The sequence below is a fragment of the Physeter macrocephalus genome, chromosome 8, assembly GCF_002837175.3.
Source record: "Physeter macrocephalus isolate SW-GA chromosome 8, ASM283717v5, whole genome shotgun sequence".
In the NCBI taxonomy this organism is placed as follows: Eukaryota; Metazoa; Chordata; class Mammalia; order Artiodactyla; family Physeteridae; genus Physeter; species Physeter macrocephalus.
In genome coordinates this window covers 1,485,560-1,502,121 of record NC_041221.1, presented here as the reverse complement: position 1 = coordinate 1,502,121, position 16,562 = coordinate 1,485,560, and the positions used below count along the sequence as shown (strand labels likewise).

The following is a 16,562-nucleotide window of genomic DNA, read 5'->3' as shown; positions in this document are numbered from 1 at the left end:
TCATCATGACTGTATGGGCACTGTGAAATAAATCAGTCCTGGGAGAATAACGCTATTTGGAATACATCAGATCCTAAGCCCATTATTGTATATAGCAATCTTATCATATTATGCAGCATTATTATAGGAAAAAACAGAAGATATTTCTTTCTATTTGCTCCGCTTCAAATTTTCCATGTGAATTTTGAATTATCTTAAGTTTCATACCTTGATATCAATGTTTAAAAATAATTCTTAAATAACTTCCAAGACTGGGTATTTTATATCTTAGGCACATGACACTAGAAGAGCTTGATTTTCTGTTTCTCTTTCTTTTCTTTCTTTTCTTTCTTTCTTTTCTTTCTTTCTTTCTTTCTTTCTTTCTTTCTTTCTTCCTTCCTTCCTTCCTTCCTTCCTTCCTTTCTATCTATCTTTCTTTCTTTCTTTCTTTCGTGTCTAGCTGAGATTTTTTTTTATGGGTTATTAACATCTAATATAATTCTATAATAAGGTAAAAGTAGCCATATATGTTCTTATAGGACCAATATCTTCCCAAGGTTTATTATTTCTTTAGCTTGGGGAAGAGCCTTTATTTCTCAAATTGGTATATGATTGGGAAGCAATGTTACATAGTGATTTTTTTTTCTTTTGGTTGCGTCAGGTCTTAGTTGCAGCAGGCAGGCTCCTTAGCTGCAGTAGGAGGGCTCCTTAGTTGCAGCTCGTGGGCTCTTTAGTTGTGGCTCTCTGGCTCCATATTTGCGACCTGTGAACTCTTAGTTGTGACATGCATGTGGGATCTAGTTCCCTGACCAGGGATCGAACCTGGGCCCCCTGCATTGGGAGTGTGGAGTCTTATCCACTGTGCCACCAGGGGAGTCCCCTATACAGTGATCTTAATTGAAATGCTTCAGGAGCCTGTGTTTGTCTAGCCCAAGAGCTAACATCTTCTATTTACACTTATAGTACAACTTGGGTGATGGACAAAATTGTTTTATCAAGGCAGAGGCCTCGGCAACCCCTTGGAACCAGATGTGCTGTTAGCCAGATTTTACCCAAACCTGTCTATCAACATTTCTTGGGGGAAAGGAGATCTAGATTAATTTATTGCCCTCATACATAATAATTGAGAGAACACTTTCCAAAAATCACTGAATGATGAATCTGATTAAATTGTATTATTTATCCAACATATGCTAATTTTTTCTTATTCAACACTGGGCCGTCTGGATCTCTTTGGAATACGTCTCTGTCATGGGCTGTTGTGCAATATTCAAAGGCGCACAATGAAGACGAACCTGAGGAATGAGCATATCTCAAGCTACCAGGCTAACCAACATGTGACATTGGCCTCTGTTTCCTAAGCGCCAGTAGGACCAGAGAAACAAGGAAAGCATGCAATACATCGGCACAGGTAAATATTGGTTTTGTCTGACCAACAATGCTATCAAAACAGAATTTCTCTTAGGGAAATAGTGAATCTACAGAAGCATCCTTTGCTATATTCTCCTTGTTTCAGGGATTGTTAAGCAAAGGAAAGATCAGCAGAAGGGTTTTCCTCCACTCATCTCTCCGCCAGGCTAAACCAGTGCCCTTCTGGGAATGGAAAAGCTCGGTACCTCGTGTTCCGTAAGAGAATTTGGGCACGTACCAGCCAGGCTTCTTTTCTGATATTTTAATAGTACTTCCAGTCCTCACAGTTTCTTTAACATGGGAACAAATAATATGCGCAGCTCGTAAATTATTGAGCTTACCATTTAAGATGAAGACTGATTTTTTTAAATTAATTTATTTTATTTATTTATTTTTGGCTGCATGAGGTCTTCGTTGCTGGGTGCAGGCTTTTTCTAGTTGAGGCAACCAGGGGCCACTCTTCATTGCGGTGCGCAGGCTTCTCACTGTGGTGGCTTCTCTTGTTGCAGAGCGCGGGCTCCAGGCGCGTGGGCTTCAGTTGTGGCATGAGGGCTCAGTAGTTGTGGCGCACAGGCTTAGTTGCTCCACGGCATGTGGGATCTTCCCAGACTAGGGCTTGAACCCGTGTCCCCTGCATTGGCAGGTGGATTCTTAACCACTGTGCCGCCAGGGAAACCCCAAAGACTGATATTGACAACAGATTTATATCTTCCTCGGGAGCCTTTCAAATGCTCTCGGGAGTTTACAAAGAGGAAAAAAAAAATGTGTGTTATTCAAGGGAAAATCTAGAGGTGGATACTAAATAGCTCTAAGTACTTTCTCCTCTGCTATGTTTGTGCAGCATGCAGAACTGAATTCCCAGAGTTTGGGACAACCAGTGCACCTCTTCAGGGTGAAACATAATACTGGTGATCACAATGTTTATTTGTATAGTCCTTTTATCTAAGGAGATCTAAGTCCTTCACAGGGCCATTAATTCTTACAACATTCCATGGAGGCAGCCAGCAGGTTCTGCACTCCTGGTGTTGACAAAGAAACTGAAACATGGGTGGGGTCAGCTTTCTTCTTGGCAATTGATACTTGGAGGTCACGGTGTCTTGAAAAGTGGTTAGAAACTGACAAACCTTGTACCAAAGTTGTTCCACATGTTTTGTTCAGCAATCACACTGTTGGCAATGTTAAAAATTGGAGAATTTCGTTTAAAAGCCCAGATTTCTGTCTTCTTGTTAATAATGGAAAGTTCTCATAACGCGAGTGCACTCCCCTGTGGCAAACATCAGCTGGATTTGGGCAGCTTTTGCTGCGTTAGGGGAGCGTGCACTGTCCTTACCTGCCCTGCTTCATTTTTTTTTTTTTTTTTTTTGGTCCCCATCCTGGTCCCAGCAGGCATCTGTGTTTGGGACACCATGTCATAAATCCTATGATTTTACAATCAACGGAAATGGTGTTTCTAAATGGGAGTCATGCTTGCAGCAAGTGTTCTCTCCTAATTAGCCCATAAGTTCCCTGAGGCAGGGACTGTGCCTTGTGCCTAGTTAATCTTCAGTTCTTAGAGCAACATCGCTCTTGTAGTCACTGGGTAATCAATATTTGATGAATTAATGAGGGGATAAACAAATGAAGGACTTAAAATGACATTTGAGTCAAGCTGTTAATTACTGGGACTGTTTATAGCAGGAAATTTGCTCCTTAGATGGAAAATGGACTTGAGAGGTTTTCCTGAATTGAACTTTGTTGACTGATTTAACATTTTCCATGCTGACCAGTGCCTGACACAAAGGAATCATTGTAATTGGGATTTCAAGCCTAGAGTGAAGGATGGTAGAGTGTGGCCACAGAACATAACAAATATGTAGATGAGTTAAGTGTGTCAAGATGTAAAGTGAGAAAATGGTCTGTGAGAGTAGAGCTTGGGGATGTCAAAATCCAGTTGAACTGCTGCCTTATTCTTCTGATCTTTTCACTGTAGGAATAAGTCTATTCACTGTAAATCTATTCTCTTCTACTCTGGGTGTTCCCATCACAACCTCAGAGAGTCAGCTGTGAATTGCTTTGTAAGGGGAATGCCCCTTCCTCTATGAAACTTGTACCACCAGGGATTTTTTTTTTTTTTTAATGCCAAAGGGGGTTTACCATCTCCAAATTAAAGAATAGACTAATTCCATTACAATAGTATATGTAATGTTTCTAGCATGTGTCAGATGATCAATACATGTTATTTAAATGGAATCTGAATCTCAAGGGAACCATAAGAACCATATTATATTTAGATAAATGCTACATGCAAAACTTTATTTACTTATTTTTTTGTACTACATGGACATATTCTCATGTACAGAATTCAAACAACATAGAATCTACAGAATCTGAAAGTCTTTCCTTTATAACCCGACTCATACACATATAAGCACATCTATGTTACAATCCCTAGGAGAGCCACTGTCCACAATTTGAGGTACCAAAAGCATACTTTAAAAGTTTTTTTCTGTTTTGCTAATTCTAAAAATCTTTGCTCAAAACAGTGTAAAATTTGAGACAAATTTCGACTGAAAAATAAGGGAAACACACACACTTAAACAGTAATCCATGCACATTTCTAATTATTTTCAAATAAAATCACTGTTTCAAGGTTTATAGCTAAGTTAGTCTGTTCATTGGAAGACAAAGTAATAGCTCACTTATGGACTGATCATACACTCATTTGTAGTGGAAGTTCTTTCCCTTCCCTTTCTGAGTTCAGAGTAAATCACAACAAGGCAAACTGATGAAGGCAGGCTGATGCAATTGAGACTGCTACTGAAGTAGCTTAATACGCCTAAATGAAACCCCTTCCTGCAACATCATTGACTCATAAGAATTCCAATTTGAAGACGGGCAAAGTAAAGTAAAGTTCCTGAGACATCAGAACCGCTCCTAAACAGTAGGGAAGGGAATAAATTTTGCTTTTTCCATTTGAGAAAATGCATGAAAGATACATACAGGTTCTTTCTAAAGTTAAAAAATATATAAGTATTTTTTTAACTTCCTAACATTCTATATCTTTTTTCTATTATTTTAGTATATTTAGAGAATAATAAGTGATAATTTTCCAGTATATTAAAATTATATATTTAACAAAAATGGTAACCTAGATTCCCAATTTACCAATATTTGCCAAGATAACTGAAAGAGTATTCGATTAATAATAGTAAGCACTACCAAAAAATGGGGATCTGTGTACTGAGAAAAGAGAAGGGAGGTAGAACAAATAAGAAAAGGGAAGTCTGTTGCTGAAAATACTCGAACTTGATGAATGCTGAAGCAAAATACATGGGCCCGCTGGGATGTTATTTTCACCTCTTAAAGGGTGTAGCTAAATGTGTAGTGAAAGGCTGATAGAGCCAGAGCTGAGTGGTATTTTAGATTCTTCCCTGCATAGGTATTGACCTGAAAAAGTCTGACAAAGTGATGTAACTTACATGTAGGAGATTAACAAAATTCTACGTGCTTAGAGTTTTTTCTTAAATGATACTATTCACTTATTGCAAATATTTCCTGAGCTCTTACTATGAACCAGGTAATGTCTAGTGGTTGGATATAAGATCAGGAGACAAGACAAAGTCACTTTGCCCATAGCATTTACATTCTATTGGGAAAAACAAACAATAATAAAAGTAAACAAATACATACGTGAGCAATAGGCAGTTTTCTTGGCCAGAGTGTCCTAGTTACCCAGAGTCACCAAGGAGATATCAAAAACTGGGGCATAGAGATTTCAGCACTCTCTGTGTGATATTCAATAAGTATGGAGAGTTTTTTTATGTGCCAGGCACTATGCAATTCTTTGCTACAAGGGTAGGTAGAACAGAGGTGGCTTCTGTTTTTCATGGATCTTTTGAATGAATCCTCAGCTATAGAATGAGGTGCACAGAGGATCACTCACACCTGCTCTGGATCTATTTTCCATCCTGCTCCTGTATACAAAGACACTCTTCCCTGTTCCAAGCTCTTAACCTGGAGGGAAGCCTGACAGGGCAGGACCAACCAGTTGAGTAACGAAGGAAAGAGATGGAATGTTCAGGAGTATGAGAGACCAGAGGGCTAGCTGAAACTTCCTGAGAGAGCCTTCCAGAAGCCAGTTGACTAGTCACATACAAGTCCCTGGAGCTGGAATCCTTAAAACGATTCTAAAGGAGCAAGGCTTAGAGGAAAGGGAAGATAAGAACAAGAAATAGCAGGGTGAATGAGCCGGGAAGTTGTGTTAACTACCCGCGACAGTTGACTTGCCTCTGCTGAATGTTTACAGTCTCCTGGAGGTGCTTTTTATGGGTTGTTTGATTTCATTTAAAGGCCCCAAATGCCTTGGAGCTGCCTTTGCGTGGAGTGAAGACAGGCTGTTCTCCTTACCTGCTTGTGCAGTTAATGGTGTGCCTTTTCAAAGTCAAAAGAATGCTTTGGATCATTGGTAGAGTGCCTTACCATGAGCAAGGTGAGACCTACTGACCAGATCAGCACCAAACTCCTGACCCTGACTCAAGTCAGCACTAAATTATCTAGCGTCTTTCATGGTGGTGAAATTTGGGAATGTACAGCAGGGCAAGGCTCCCGCTCTTGAGGAGACCAGAGGCTGCAGTATTGCAATAACACCATAAAAGTAGAAAAACACACAGCCACTCTATCAAAAGGTCCTCAAAAGCAACATTTGGTAGTGTTCTTGCAAATCCCTGAAATGGACATATACCTAAAAGACCAAAGGATGTGCTTTTGTTTATCATTCTGGAACAAACAAATCTGGCATTTTTAGAGCTGTATAATTGTGAACAGATGTTATTAATATCATTTTTAAAGACTTGGTTTATTATGACAATTGTAATTGACCCAGCATTTCTTTTTCCCACTGCCTCTTAGTGCTCTGCAAATATAAAACTATAAAAAGCAGAGACTATGATTTATTTCTTGATCCTCAGTGTCTATCATGGAGTCTTGTACATAGTATATTTGTTGGATGGTTGGAAATGTTCAGAAGATATTTCATGAGGCATCATTTTGAAAATTTTGCAAAAATTACAAATTCTCTATCAATATTTGAGATAGAAATGGTACAGCTTTTAATTTTTCTCATATTCTCATTGAAAAGATATTAGGAAGTCCAGCATGTTGTAATATATTGTAATATTTTCTTTTTCTTTTAATAACTAAAACTCAAGAATACCATGCACTGCTTGTTCCAATAATATTCTTACCCAGTGTGGTCTGAAGTTGGTTTTAAGTAAAACAAGTAACCTCTAACCTATCAAAATTTGCAAACACTGGTTGCCTAAGGCAGACAGAATCTTAATTTGAATTTTAAGTGGAAGGTTAATTGTTTTGTAAATTAATCAGTAACAGGGCTAGCTCTATTTGCCTGGTTAATTACATTGCCCAGTCCTGTTAACTCCAACTGTACAAGAGAAAGTCATTTCTTGAGCTCCCATATTCACTGTTTGCTCATAAGGACCTGTGTGTTTGTGTGTTTTCCATGTGTGTGGCCTTTTCACTGATAAATTTTCATCTTATGATTCTCATATTGAACAATGGCTCTTGCTGTAGGGAAAGGAGACAACTTATGACTACTCTCCATCCTGCTTCAAATGCTATTGAAAACCCACAATGTGCAGAGCATTATTCCAGAGAACAGCAAGACATAAAACTATAAAATGATGCAAGCAATGAGTCTGATTTGGAGGCAGGTCTGTAAGGACATACTGGCTCAAGAGCATGGCCTCAGACGTCTGACAGACTTGAGTTACTACATTGGCCTTTCTACTAGTTAGCTTTGGGACTTTGGACCATTTATTTAAACTTCATAAGTCTGAGTTTCCTTAATAAAACTGATATAATAATAGTACTGCTCTAATAAGGTAGTTGGAAGGATCAAATCATATAATTAATTAATATATAGTTTAATAATCTTAATTGTTAATATAACTTATTATTTATTGAATAGTTCTTATTAGCAAAATAGTATTACGTGATATTTAAAAATATATATTATGTTAAGCATATGTAATCATATTGAAGATATTATCCTACATGCTTTGTCTTTTCTTTTCCTTTTTGGAGTTAACGTGAGTTAAACTTGATGTGAATTGCTGTGGATTCAAAATTAAATTATGAGAAATGTTCTTTTTTGGCCCTATTCATGATCAGATTTTACCATTTCTGGTCCCAATTAATGTCTCCACCTGGCCAGAAATTTGTCTCCTCTCTTAAGGGAGATGATGATTTTGTTTCTAAATTCTGTCACGGAGACTTGCCTGGTGGTCCCATGGGAATCCACCTTACAATGCAGGGCACGTAGGTCGGATCCCTGGTCAGGAAACTAAGATCCTACATGCCATGGGGCAACTAAGCCCACGCACCACAACTAGAGAGCCTGCGTGCCACAAACTACAGAGCCCACATGCTCTGGAACCCACACACCACAACTACAGAGCCCATGTGCCCTGGAGCCTGCACGCCACAACTAGAGAAGAGAAAAACCTGCACGCCACACTTAGAGAGAAGCCCGTGTGCCTCAATGAAAAGCCTGCATGCCTCAACAAAGATCCCGCGTGCCACAACAAAGATCCCGCATGCCGCAACTAAGACACGATGCAGCCAAATAAATAAAATAAATAAATAAATAAATTCTGTCATGGGTGCTTTGTTTTCCTCGTTCAAAGGTGCACCTCATTCTTTACATTTCATTAAAAAGGATTGTGACGTGAGATGAAAAGTTTAAGAAAATTGTTTTCAAGCAATTCTGAAAATAACCACGTGGAATGCAGTTTTATGCAACTTACAAATGTTTTTCATTTTGGCCTTTTGTCAAAGACAGAAAAGTTGTTCCTGAGTCACTGAAAAGAACAATTTTAGTGAACTAATAAAGGTATCATGTCCTACCTCTGTTGATCACCAACAAGTCCTGTAAAACACAAAGGAAGGTTTTCCTGTATTACAATAAGATGAGGGTGCTGATACATGAAGCTGTTCACTTCACTGCACTAAAATTGTTTAATTCTCATTTTAGCCAAATATGTGTCCAGCAATGGCTAGATTATTAAGTACCACGACCTAGTCTGTAGTTAAGAAACTATCAAGATGAAGATGATAATGAGAGATGGATAAGAAAGGTGTGCCCAGTAATGATTTCTGAGTGGGGGACTCTCTGAAACTCTAAACAAGGAATAACTGTGGTGTGTTTTCCCCAGGAGAAACTTCTCGAATAGAGTATCAAAAGATATATATTTCAAATATCAATGAATCAGATATTAAAAAAAAAAATCACAAGTTTGGCCATGCAAATAGTTCTCAATAATGCACTACATGGAAAAAAAATGTGTTGAACAAATTTTGTTTTTCATTAACTGTGATCATATGTGTTTATATAAGAGATTTCCTTTCTCTAATTTCCTTCGGGAGATTGTAGACCATACAGAAAAAAAACATGGAATTTAGGTCTGAATCTAGGTTCTATTTCTACGGATTCAGCAAGCAAAAGCTGTGTGACCTTAGAAAAGACACAGTCTCTATTGAGTTTTAATTTATTAGATTTTAAAAGGGGGCTAATAACCCTTACTTCATAGGGAGGTTTTAAATATAAGATGTAGTGCATGTAAGTAACCTGTGACATAGGGATCATTTAATACTCTGTAACTATTGTTATTACTAGGAAATTTCAGCAGCTTTAAAAGAAATTTTCACAAATCATTAGAAGTAGGATGGTTCATGTCAATTAGTCCATAGGGATTGCTCATTAATTTAGTGAAAAGAATTCCCACAGTATGTAGCTTAATTAAAAAAAAAAAAAAACTCCCTGAATTTCCTGTCCTTTAGTGGGGTTATCACATACACTACATGCAATAAAAACATGTGGCTCTATCTCCCAAAATATGTCAGAATTCACTGCAACTCAGATTTTAATTTTTTAAAAATGCAATGAAAAGTAGGAGAAAGACAAAAACATTTCAATAATCATTATTCCCATTGTGTATTTTTTATTTATGTTCACTCTATTTTTTTTATTAACTTTGGAACAAAAAGGACTTCTGAGACAAGAAGAAAAGACTTCTCAGAATTATGTGAACTTAATTGCTTGGATTTGTTAGTAGCTAGATGTCAGCAACTGCAGGTTTGTGTCCCCCTCAAATTCATATATTGAACCCTAATCCTCAGTGTGATGGTATTTAGAGGCTGAGGCTTTGGGAGGTAATTAGGTTTGATGAGGTCATGAGAGTATGGTCCTCATCATAGGATTAGTGCCCTTATAAGAAGGGAAAGAGAACAGAGCTCTCTCACTCTCTCTGCCATGAGAGGACACAGCAAGAAGACGGCCGACTGCAAACCACAAAGAAGGCTCTCACCAGAACTCCACAATCTGGCCCCCTGATCTCAGATTTCCCAGACTTCAGAACTGTGAAAAATTAATTTCTGTTGTTTAAGCCACACAGTCTATTGTATTTTGTTAAAGCAGCCTGAACTAAGACACAGCAATTATTATATAGAAAGGAGTTCATTCTTAAGCCGAGCAAATATAAACCATAGAGAGGTGGTGAATACAGAGAACTGCTAATGGCTACAGAACTTTGAGAGCAGAGAATATCGGGAAGACAAATAGGATGATAGTTCAAGAGCATGTGGCAATGCCCAAGATTATTTTGGGAACAGCAAACAAAGAGACCTATTGATATGTAATCTTCTTTTCTCAGGACAAGATGGTCAGCCAAGTACAGTTAATTAACAGTGAAAAATAATTAAAAATAAACACAGGTTGAAAACTCTCAACACAACAGAGAAAAAAGCATGACCTATATGGGAAAAGAATCTGAAAAAGAGTGGATATATTCATATATATAACTGATTCACTTTGTTGTACAGCAGAAACTAACACAACAGTGTAAATCAACTATACTCCAATAAAAATTAAAATAGATAAATAAAAAATTTTTTAAAATATAAATAAATAATAAATACAAGAAAAAATTCAGAAAACAATAGATATTGGCAATGGCTTGATGGGCAGAAACACAGATTATTTCAAGTAGTGATGAGAATTAATAGGAACCCTAGACTAAAGAGTTGTTGGTTAACGATTAACTGCTGTAACAGTAAGGATGACAAAAACAAGGGCAGTCTGACAGTGACATTGTGTGTTATCATTTATAAAGAAGAAGCATTTGCATGTGTTATGTAGCTGTCAGGACTAAATTTAATTTAGTGAATTTAATTGCCAAACTTAAATCATGCTTCTGATAATGTAGACAAAAGGGAAATCTCTAGAGACCAGGGGAGCACAGTGTGTCAACATGGGCATGCTTTTCTTTCTTGGGTTCTTCCTAAAAATGGCATACAAATGATAGAACAATCTCGGTAGGTTGCTCTGTAGTTCTAAATTAAAGAAGAGTAAAAAATGTTATTAATCAGCTAATTCTCTAAGCATTATTGCTATCTGAATTTTGTAGACAAGTTAATCACCTTAGGGACATAGTATTATGGAAAAGTCAGTAAATAGTGAACTTGACTTTTTAAGCTCTGAATTTAGGGCTTCCTGTCCCTAGAAAACTTAGTTTTGCCATTTTTCCCTGTCTTTCTCATTTCCTCTGACCTTTAGGGCACAGTTATTTCAGAATATCATGAGGTTAACTGATCGCTGTGTGATAAGAAACCTGCCTGAAGGCCCTGGGCTAGTTCCTGATAGGACAGCTAACTCTATAATTATTCTAATGCGAACCCAAGGTTGATTTCTCATTCTGATTGTAATCTTTTGGCTAAGAAAATTCCAGGAGTAAAGTACTAATATTTTCGAAATGGGGGAAATATTTTTGTGTGAAATAAGGTCTTGGTAAAGTTTAATGCTTCAAGGAAGAGAGGTTTGATAGTGCACGAAGGCAACGGGTACATCAATCCACACCTAGGAGGCAGCTCCTATGAAGGCTGAAGCTCTCAAATATGTAGATACTTATTTCCATCACAAGTTTTCCTCTTTTTATGTAGATATTCTGCAATATTCAAACGGACTCCTAAAAAACATGTCACATGAATTTAGAGATTTTGATTTGCTTCCCTACAAATATAAATATATATACACACATATACACACATATATGTGTATATATGTGTGTATATATATATATAATATACATATATATATATTGTTTTAGTTTGTCATTATCTCAACCAGTTATGTCATTCCTTTTTCATTTTCCAATTCTGTCAAGTCATTCCCTTTGCCCAGGTTGGCAATTCAAGATGAAAATAATAATAATCTGCTGTTTTGATTTCAACTCTTTTTATGGATTACAGATTACTTTTCCAAGGTTAACTTATTTCCCCCTCCACCACAAGTCTGTAACTGATACAAACCTGAAGGAGAAAATGCTAGATATTTTCTGTTAGCAAAAGGGATATGCTCTAGGTTCGTCCTTAAATGAGGCCAACAAATGAGGAAAAATACTGTAAATATCAGCTTTTAATTTTTTCTTAATTTCAATGTGTCCAGTCTAGTAAAATAATAACAACTGGGCATTCCAGACATTCCTATTTTTTTTTTTTTAGAAGACAGTTTATCTTGGCATCTTTTTCTTCCTCTCCTTCAAAGTACTTTTGTTTTAACCTCTGTAAACCACTAAGATTTTTTGGACCATTAAATTTTCAAAGTTTAACAAGTGAGCAGGAGATGCTTTCTTCCATACTCAGATTTAAGGTAGTACAAGGAAGCAGAGAAGAAGTAAAATTGTAAATAAAAGATCATTTTTATGATGCAAAAATGAAAGGAAATTAGCGTTTGAAGTTTGGAAAGACAGGACAGTGCATTCAAGGTGCCCTCCAGAAGAAAATTGCTAGTGGAGTTTTCCCAGATCAACATGTATGTTTATTTTAGCTCCACTGTTGTCATCGTTATTATTTTGAGATGAGACCGTTGGAAATGCATTACATTAGGGGTTTCTACCTCCTCCTGCAGACACGGTATTAAAGACAAGTTTAACTGACAAATTTAGTTGATTCAGTGAATATAGTCTTTTTGTCCTGTAAATACTTATTTAGAAATATCAACCATTTGTATAGACTTAGGATGCTTGTACCATCTGTAGAATTCTAGTTGCTTAGGTCTAGGAAGACAGAGTAGTAAACACAGAACCGCAGAATAAGCTAGCAACCTGTAAGCCATTGCATCATTTAATTGCTATTGTGAGTGCTTGCTACATAAGAATCCAGAAGAAGAAACCAGAAGAAAATCACATGGATTCCTTCTTCTTGTTTTTGCAATTTTTTTTTCCTTAGAAATCAAGATTATCAGGAAAATACTAATGAGTAGTCTCCCTGGCTCAAAAGAAAACAACATGTGTTCGGTGCCATGGAGGAGGACAATGTTGTATATTTAATTACTTTAGCCTTATTTTGTCCTTTGGCATGATCTGTTCCCTGATTTCACTACAGTCAAGCTTGCTTTGAAGTTGTAGACAAATTAAATCAACCACTTGGATCCTATGTGTCCCAAAGAATGTGGTCTCTCAGGTATAAGCAATCTAGCAACCCTCTTCTCTCCTTTCACTTTGGCACTGTGACATTCCTAGCAAAGTTCTTAGGCAGAGATTTTATTTTGCGTCTTGGTCACGGCAGCTCTGACTAAAAGTTTCCGCATTGCCAGTACAAGTTGCAACTTTCACCTCTCAAGGGATTGGTGCATTTCTTGATGACAGTGCAAACATTCCTAATTATGCCTCCAGGTAAATATACTGCTGTCTTCTTGGACAAATGAGAAGTACAAAGAATGTTTACGTGCAGGTCAAGCAGTTGCAAAGTATCTCTTGAGGGCTTAGACACACCTGAGTTACCATCCCCCTCTTACTGGCTGAGAAAGTTGCCCCACCTGATTTGTAAGTTTCCCTGCGGTAGTCAGTGGAGTGAGGGTGAGTGGGCACCTCAGCCAGCCAACGCTGGATTTAATCTGGTTGGAAGTAGCACAGCAGCTCTTATTTGAAACACCACTGAGTTCTGAGTTCATTACTAGAGGAAAACTCTTCTCCCCTGGGGCGCAGAGAACCTTGCTTCAGAGTAGCCCAACCCGCTCAGGAGTCCAGTCAGATAAAACCCATCCTGGAGGAGAATGGCTACCTATGCCCTGCAAATCGCCGGACTGGTGCTTGGTGGTGTTGGGATGGTGGGCACGGTGGCTGTCACCGTCATGCCTCAGTGGAGAGTGTCTGCCTTCATTGGAAGCAACATTGTGGTTTTTGAAAACCTCTGGGAAGGACTGTGGATGAATTGCATGAGGCACGCTAATATCAGAATGCAGTGCAAAATCTACGATTCCCTGCTGGCTCTCTCTCCGGACCTACAGGCATCCAGAGGACTGATGTGTGCTGCCTGTGTGCTGTCCTTCCTGGCTTTCATGGCGGCAGTCCTTGGCATGAAGTGCACGAGATGCACCGGGGACGACGAGAAGGTGAAGGGTTACATCCTGCTAACAGCTGGGGTAGTCTTCATCGTTACTGGCCTTGTGGTGCTCACCCCTGTGAGCTGGGTTGCCAATTCCATCATCAGAGACTTCTACAACCCAATAGTGGATATTGCCCAAAAACGTGAGCTGGGAGAAGCCCTCTACATAGGCTGGACCACGGCGCTGGTGCTGATCTCTGGAGGGGCACTGTTCTGTTGTGTTTCTTGTTGCAGTGAAAAGAGCGGTAGCTACAGGTATTCCATACCTTCCCACCGAGCGACCCAGAAAAGCTATCACATGGAAAAGAAGTCACCGAGTGTGTACTCCAAAAGTCAGTATGTGTAGTTGTGTATGTTTTTAAACTACCTATAAAGCCATGCAGATGACCAAAACATCCACTATTTTCTAAAAATGGAGCCCCCCCCAAAAGACACTGATTTGCTGTTCTTAACTGCTTGCTATGAATTACAGGAACTGTGCATCAGCTCTTTACGATTCTATAAGCGATTTCAGCCGAATGAGATATTATACGCATTGCTCTGATTGTTCTAGAAAGTACAGTCATTTGTTTTCTAAAATGGTTCATGCTGTTTTCTCCTTTGATCAGTTACTTTAAAATGACATTGTTAAAGACGATCATTTTACAACTGTGATTTCTTTATGGCATAGTGTTATGCATATAGATGAGAGTGACATTTTTATTCCGCATAAATAGAGACAGGCTTATATCGTTCTATTTTAAATGACACACTGATTCATTACACTGAATAAATAGAATTCAACTATTGCTTTTCAGGGGAACCAGGGATAAGATTGAAGAAGGTTAATATTAATTGTTTAAAAACAGCTTAGTGATGAATGCACTTGATTTATAATGAAGGTTAAAATGAAGGCTTTAATCAGCAGTGTAAAGGGAACTAAATGGTTTTTGGAGATCCTATTTTTCAGCCTAGGAGTTAGAAATCCTAACTCCTTTATCCTCATTCCCCAGAGGCCTTCCTTTTCTTGTATATTAAATGAACAGCTTTTAACAGGCAGATATTTTGTCAAGGGGCTTTGCATTCCAACTGCTTTTCCAGAGCTATGCTAAGAAGAAAGATAAAACCATAGTCTTAGAAACATTAAAGACTTCAGGAAAGTGAAATTTTCTTTTTTTTCTTTTTAAGTTTTTGTGGCTGGAGAAGGATACATTTTGACAAGAAATCATATATGTATATGAATATTTTAATAACTATTTGTATACAGACTTTGGGTTTTCATTAATGTAAATAACAGAAGAGAAAAATAATATGTATTTGCTTACTAAAAAACAAAACTGAGCTGTCCTTTGTGAACTGCATCTTCTCCTATGTGGATACTTAAGTCAAAATTGTCATTTAAGTCCTTCAAAGATAAAATTTTTTATTTGTTCCATTTTTGTTTGTTTTGTTTTGTTTTGTTTGCGGTACGCGGGCCTCTCACTGTTGTGGCTTCACCCGTTGCGGAGCACAGGCTCCAGATGCGCAGGCTCAGCGGCCATGGCTCACGGGCCCAGCCGCTCCTTGGCATGTGGGATAGTCCCGGACCGGGGCACGAACCCGTGCCCCCTGCATCGGCAGGCGGACTCTCAACCACTGCGCCACCAGGGAAGCCCCATTTGTTCCATTTCTGTTCAACTTTACTAAGGTATAGAATTACTATATCTTGTGTTTTCCCCAAATTTGATCCAACAGTTAATCTGATTTGAAAGTTTGTATCTACATTTTTCTACCTTAAATGACTATGTATGTTACCTGCTTTATGTCTTTTGTATTAATAAATTGTGCCTTTTTATATTAAGTTTATACTCTTTCATTATTCTCCACTTTTTCTACTTTATTAACTTGTAGAGTTAAAAAACTTGATATTTTCAGCTTTGCAATTGTGAAAAAAGACTATCAAAGTCACATTGGAAAGATAAAGATAGATTCAGCATTAATTTTTGAGAATATAAAGTATCATATATCTTTTAACAACCTTACAAGTGGATTCCCATACTAATATTTGATGCAGATAATATATTTGTAATTTATTAAGATAATACTATAGGTTCCCCCCAAAAATCTATATCCTATATACATTATGTTTGTAATAGCCATTTATGTTAAAAATTTCCATAGCTAAATATGTTTCCACCTCTGAGAAATAGTATTAATTAATAACAGTGGGTAATGTTTTAGGGACATGTATTATATACTAGGACCTCTACTGCTTTATATGAATTATATCATTAAATCTTTTATGAGATTGATATGATTAGTTCAGTCACGGAGGAGGGTCCCTGAGAACAGTTTACTGACTACCTAATAGAGTCAGGAGAAAAAATAAGGACTGTCTGACTTCACCGTCCATGCTCGTTTTCTTCAGGGCAAGTAGATTTTCTTCAGCAATGTCTAGTTTACAAACTGACTTTTGTATGTGAAAATGACTTGCTTAACTACTGTTAGTTGTGAAAACTTTTCGTGTTTTTTCTGAGATTGGTGATTTTCCAATAGCCTAATACTAATTTACCTTAGGCAATTTTGTGTCAAAACATTCATAAGAGCAGAAATAAAGAAAAACTAACTAAGCATTTTGGAGAAGAAAAAAGGTCCAATCTTCTAAGCCACCAGCCTTTTGTTGTTTTTTTGTTTGTTTTTGCCGTACGCAGGCCTACTCACCACCGTGGCCTCTCCCGTTGCGGAGCACAGGCTCCGGACGCGCAGGCTCAGTGGCC

The 16,562-nt window shown here is 37.8% G+C and overlaps 1 protein-coding gene across 1 annotated transcript; it reads left to right on the top strand.

Annotated features, from left to right (window-relative positions):
* Nucleotides 1-13,443: 13,443 nt before the first annotated feature.
* Nucleotides 13,444-14,202, top strand: CLDN8 (claudin 8). Its single transcript, XM_007126469.1, has one exon. The coding sequence runs from the start codon at nucleotides 13,496-13,498 to the stop codon at nucleotides 14,171-14,173; it is 678 nt and encodes a 225-aa protein (XP_007126531.1). The 5' UTR covers nucleotides 13,444-13,495; the 3' UTR covers nucleotides 14,174-14,202.
* Nucleotides 14,203-16,562: the final 2,360 nt, after the last annotated feature.

Excerpts from the sequence above, each read along its gene's own strand:
- CLDN8 (XM_007126469.1), top strand. The coding sequence starts at position 13,496 with ATGGCTACCTATGCCCTGCAAATCGCCGGACTGGTGCTTGGTGGTGTT.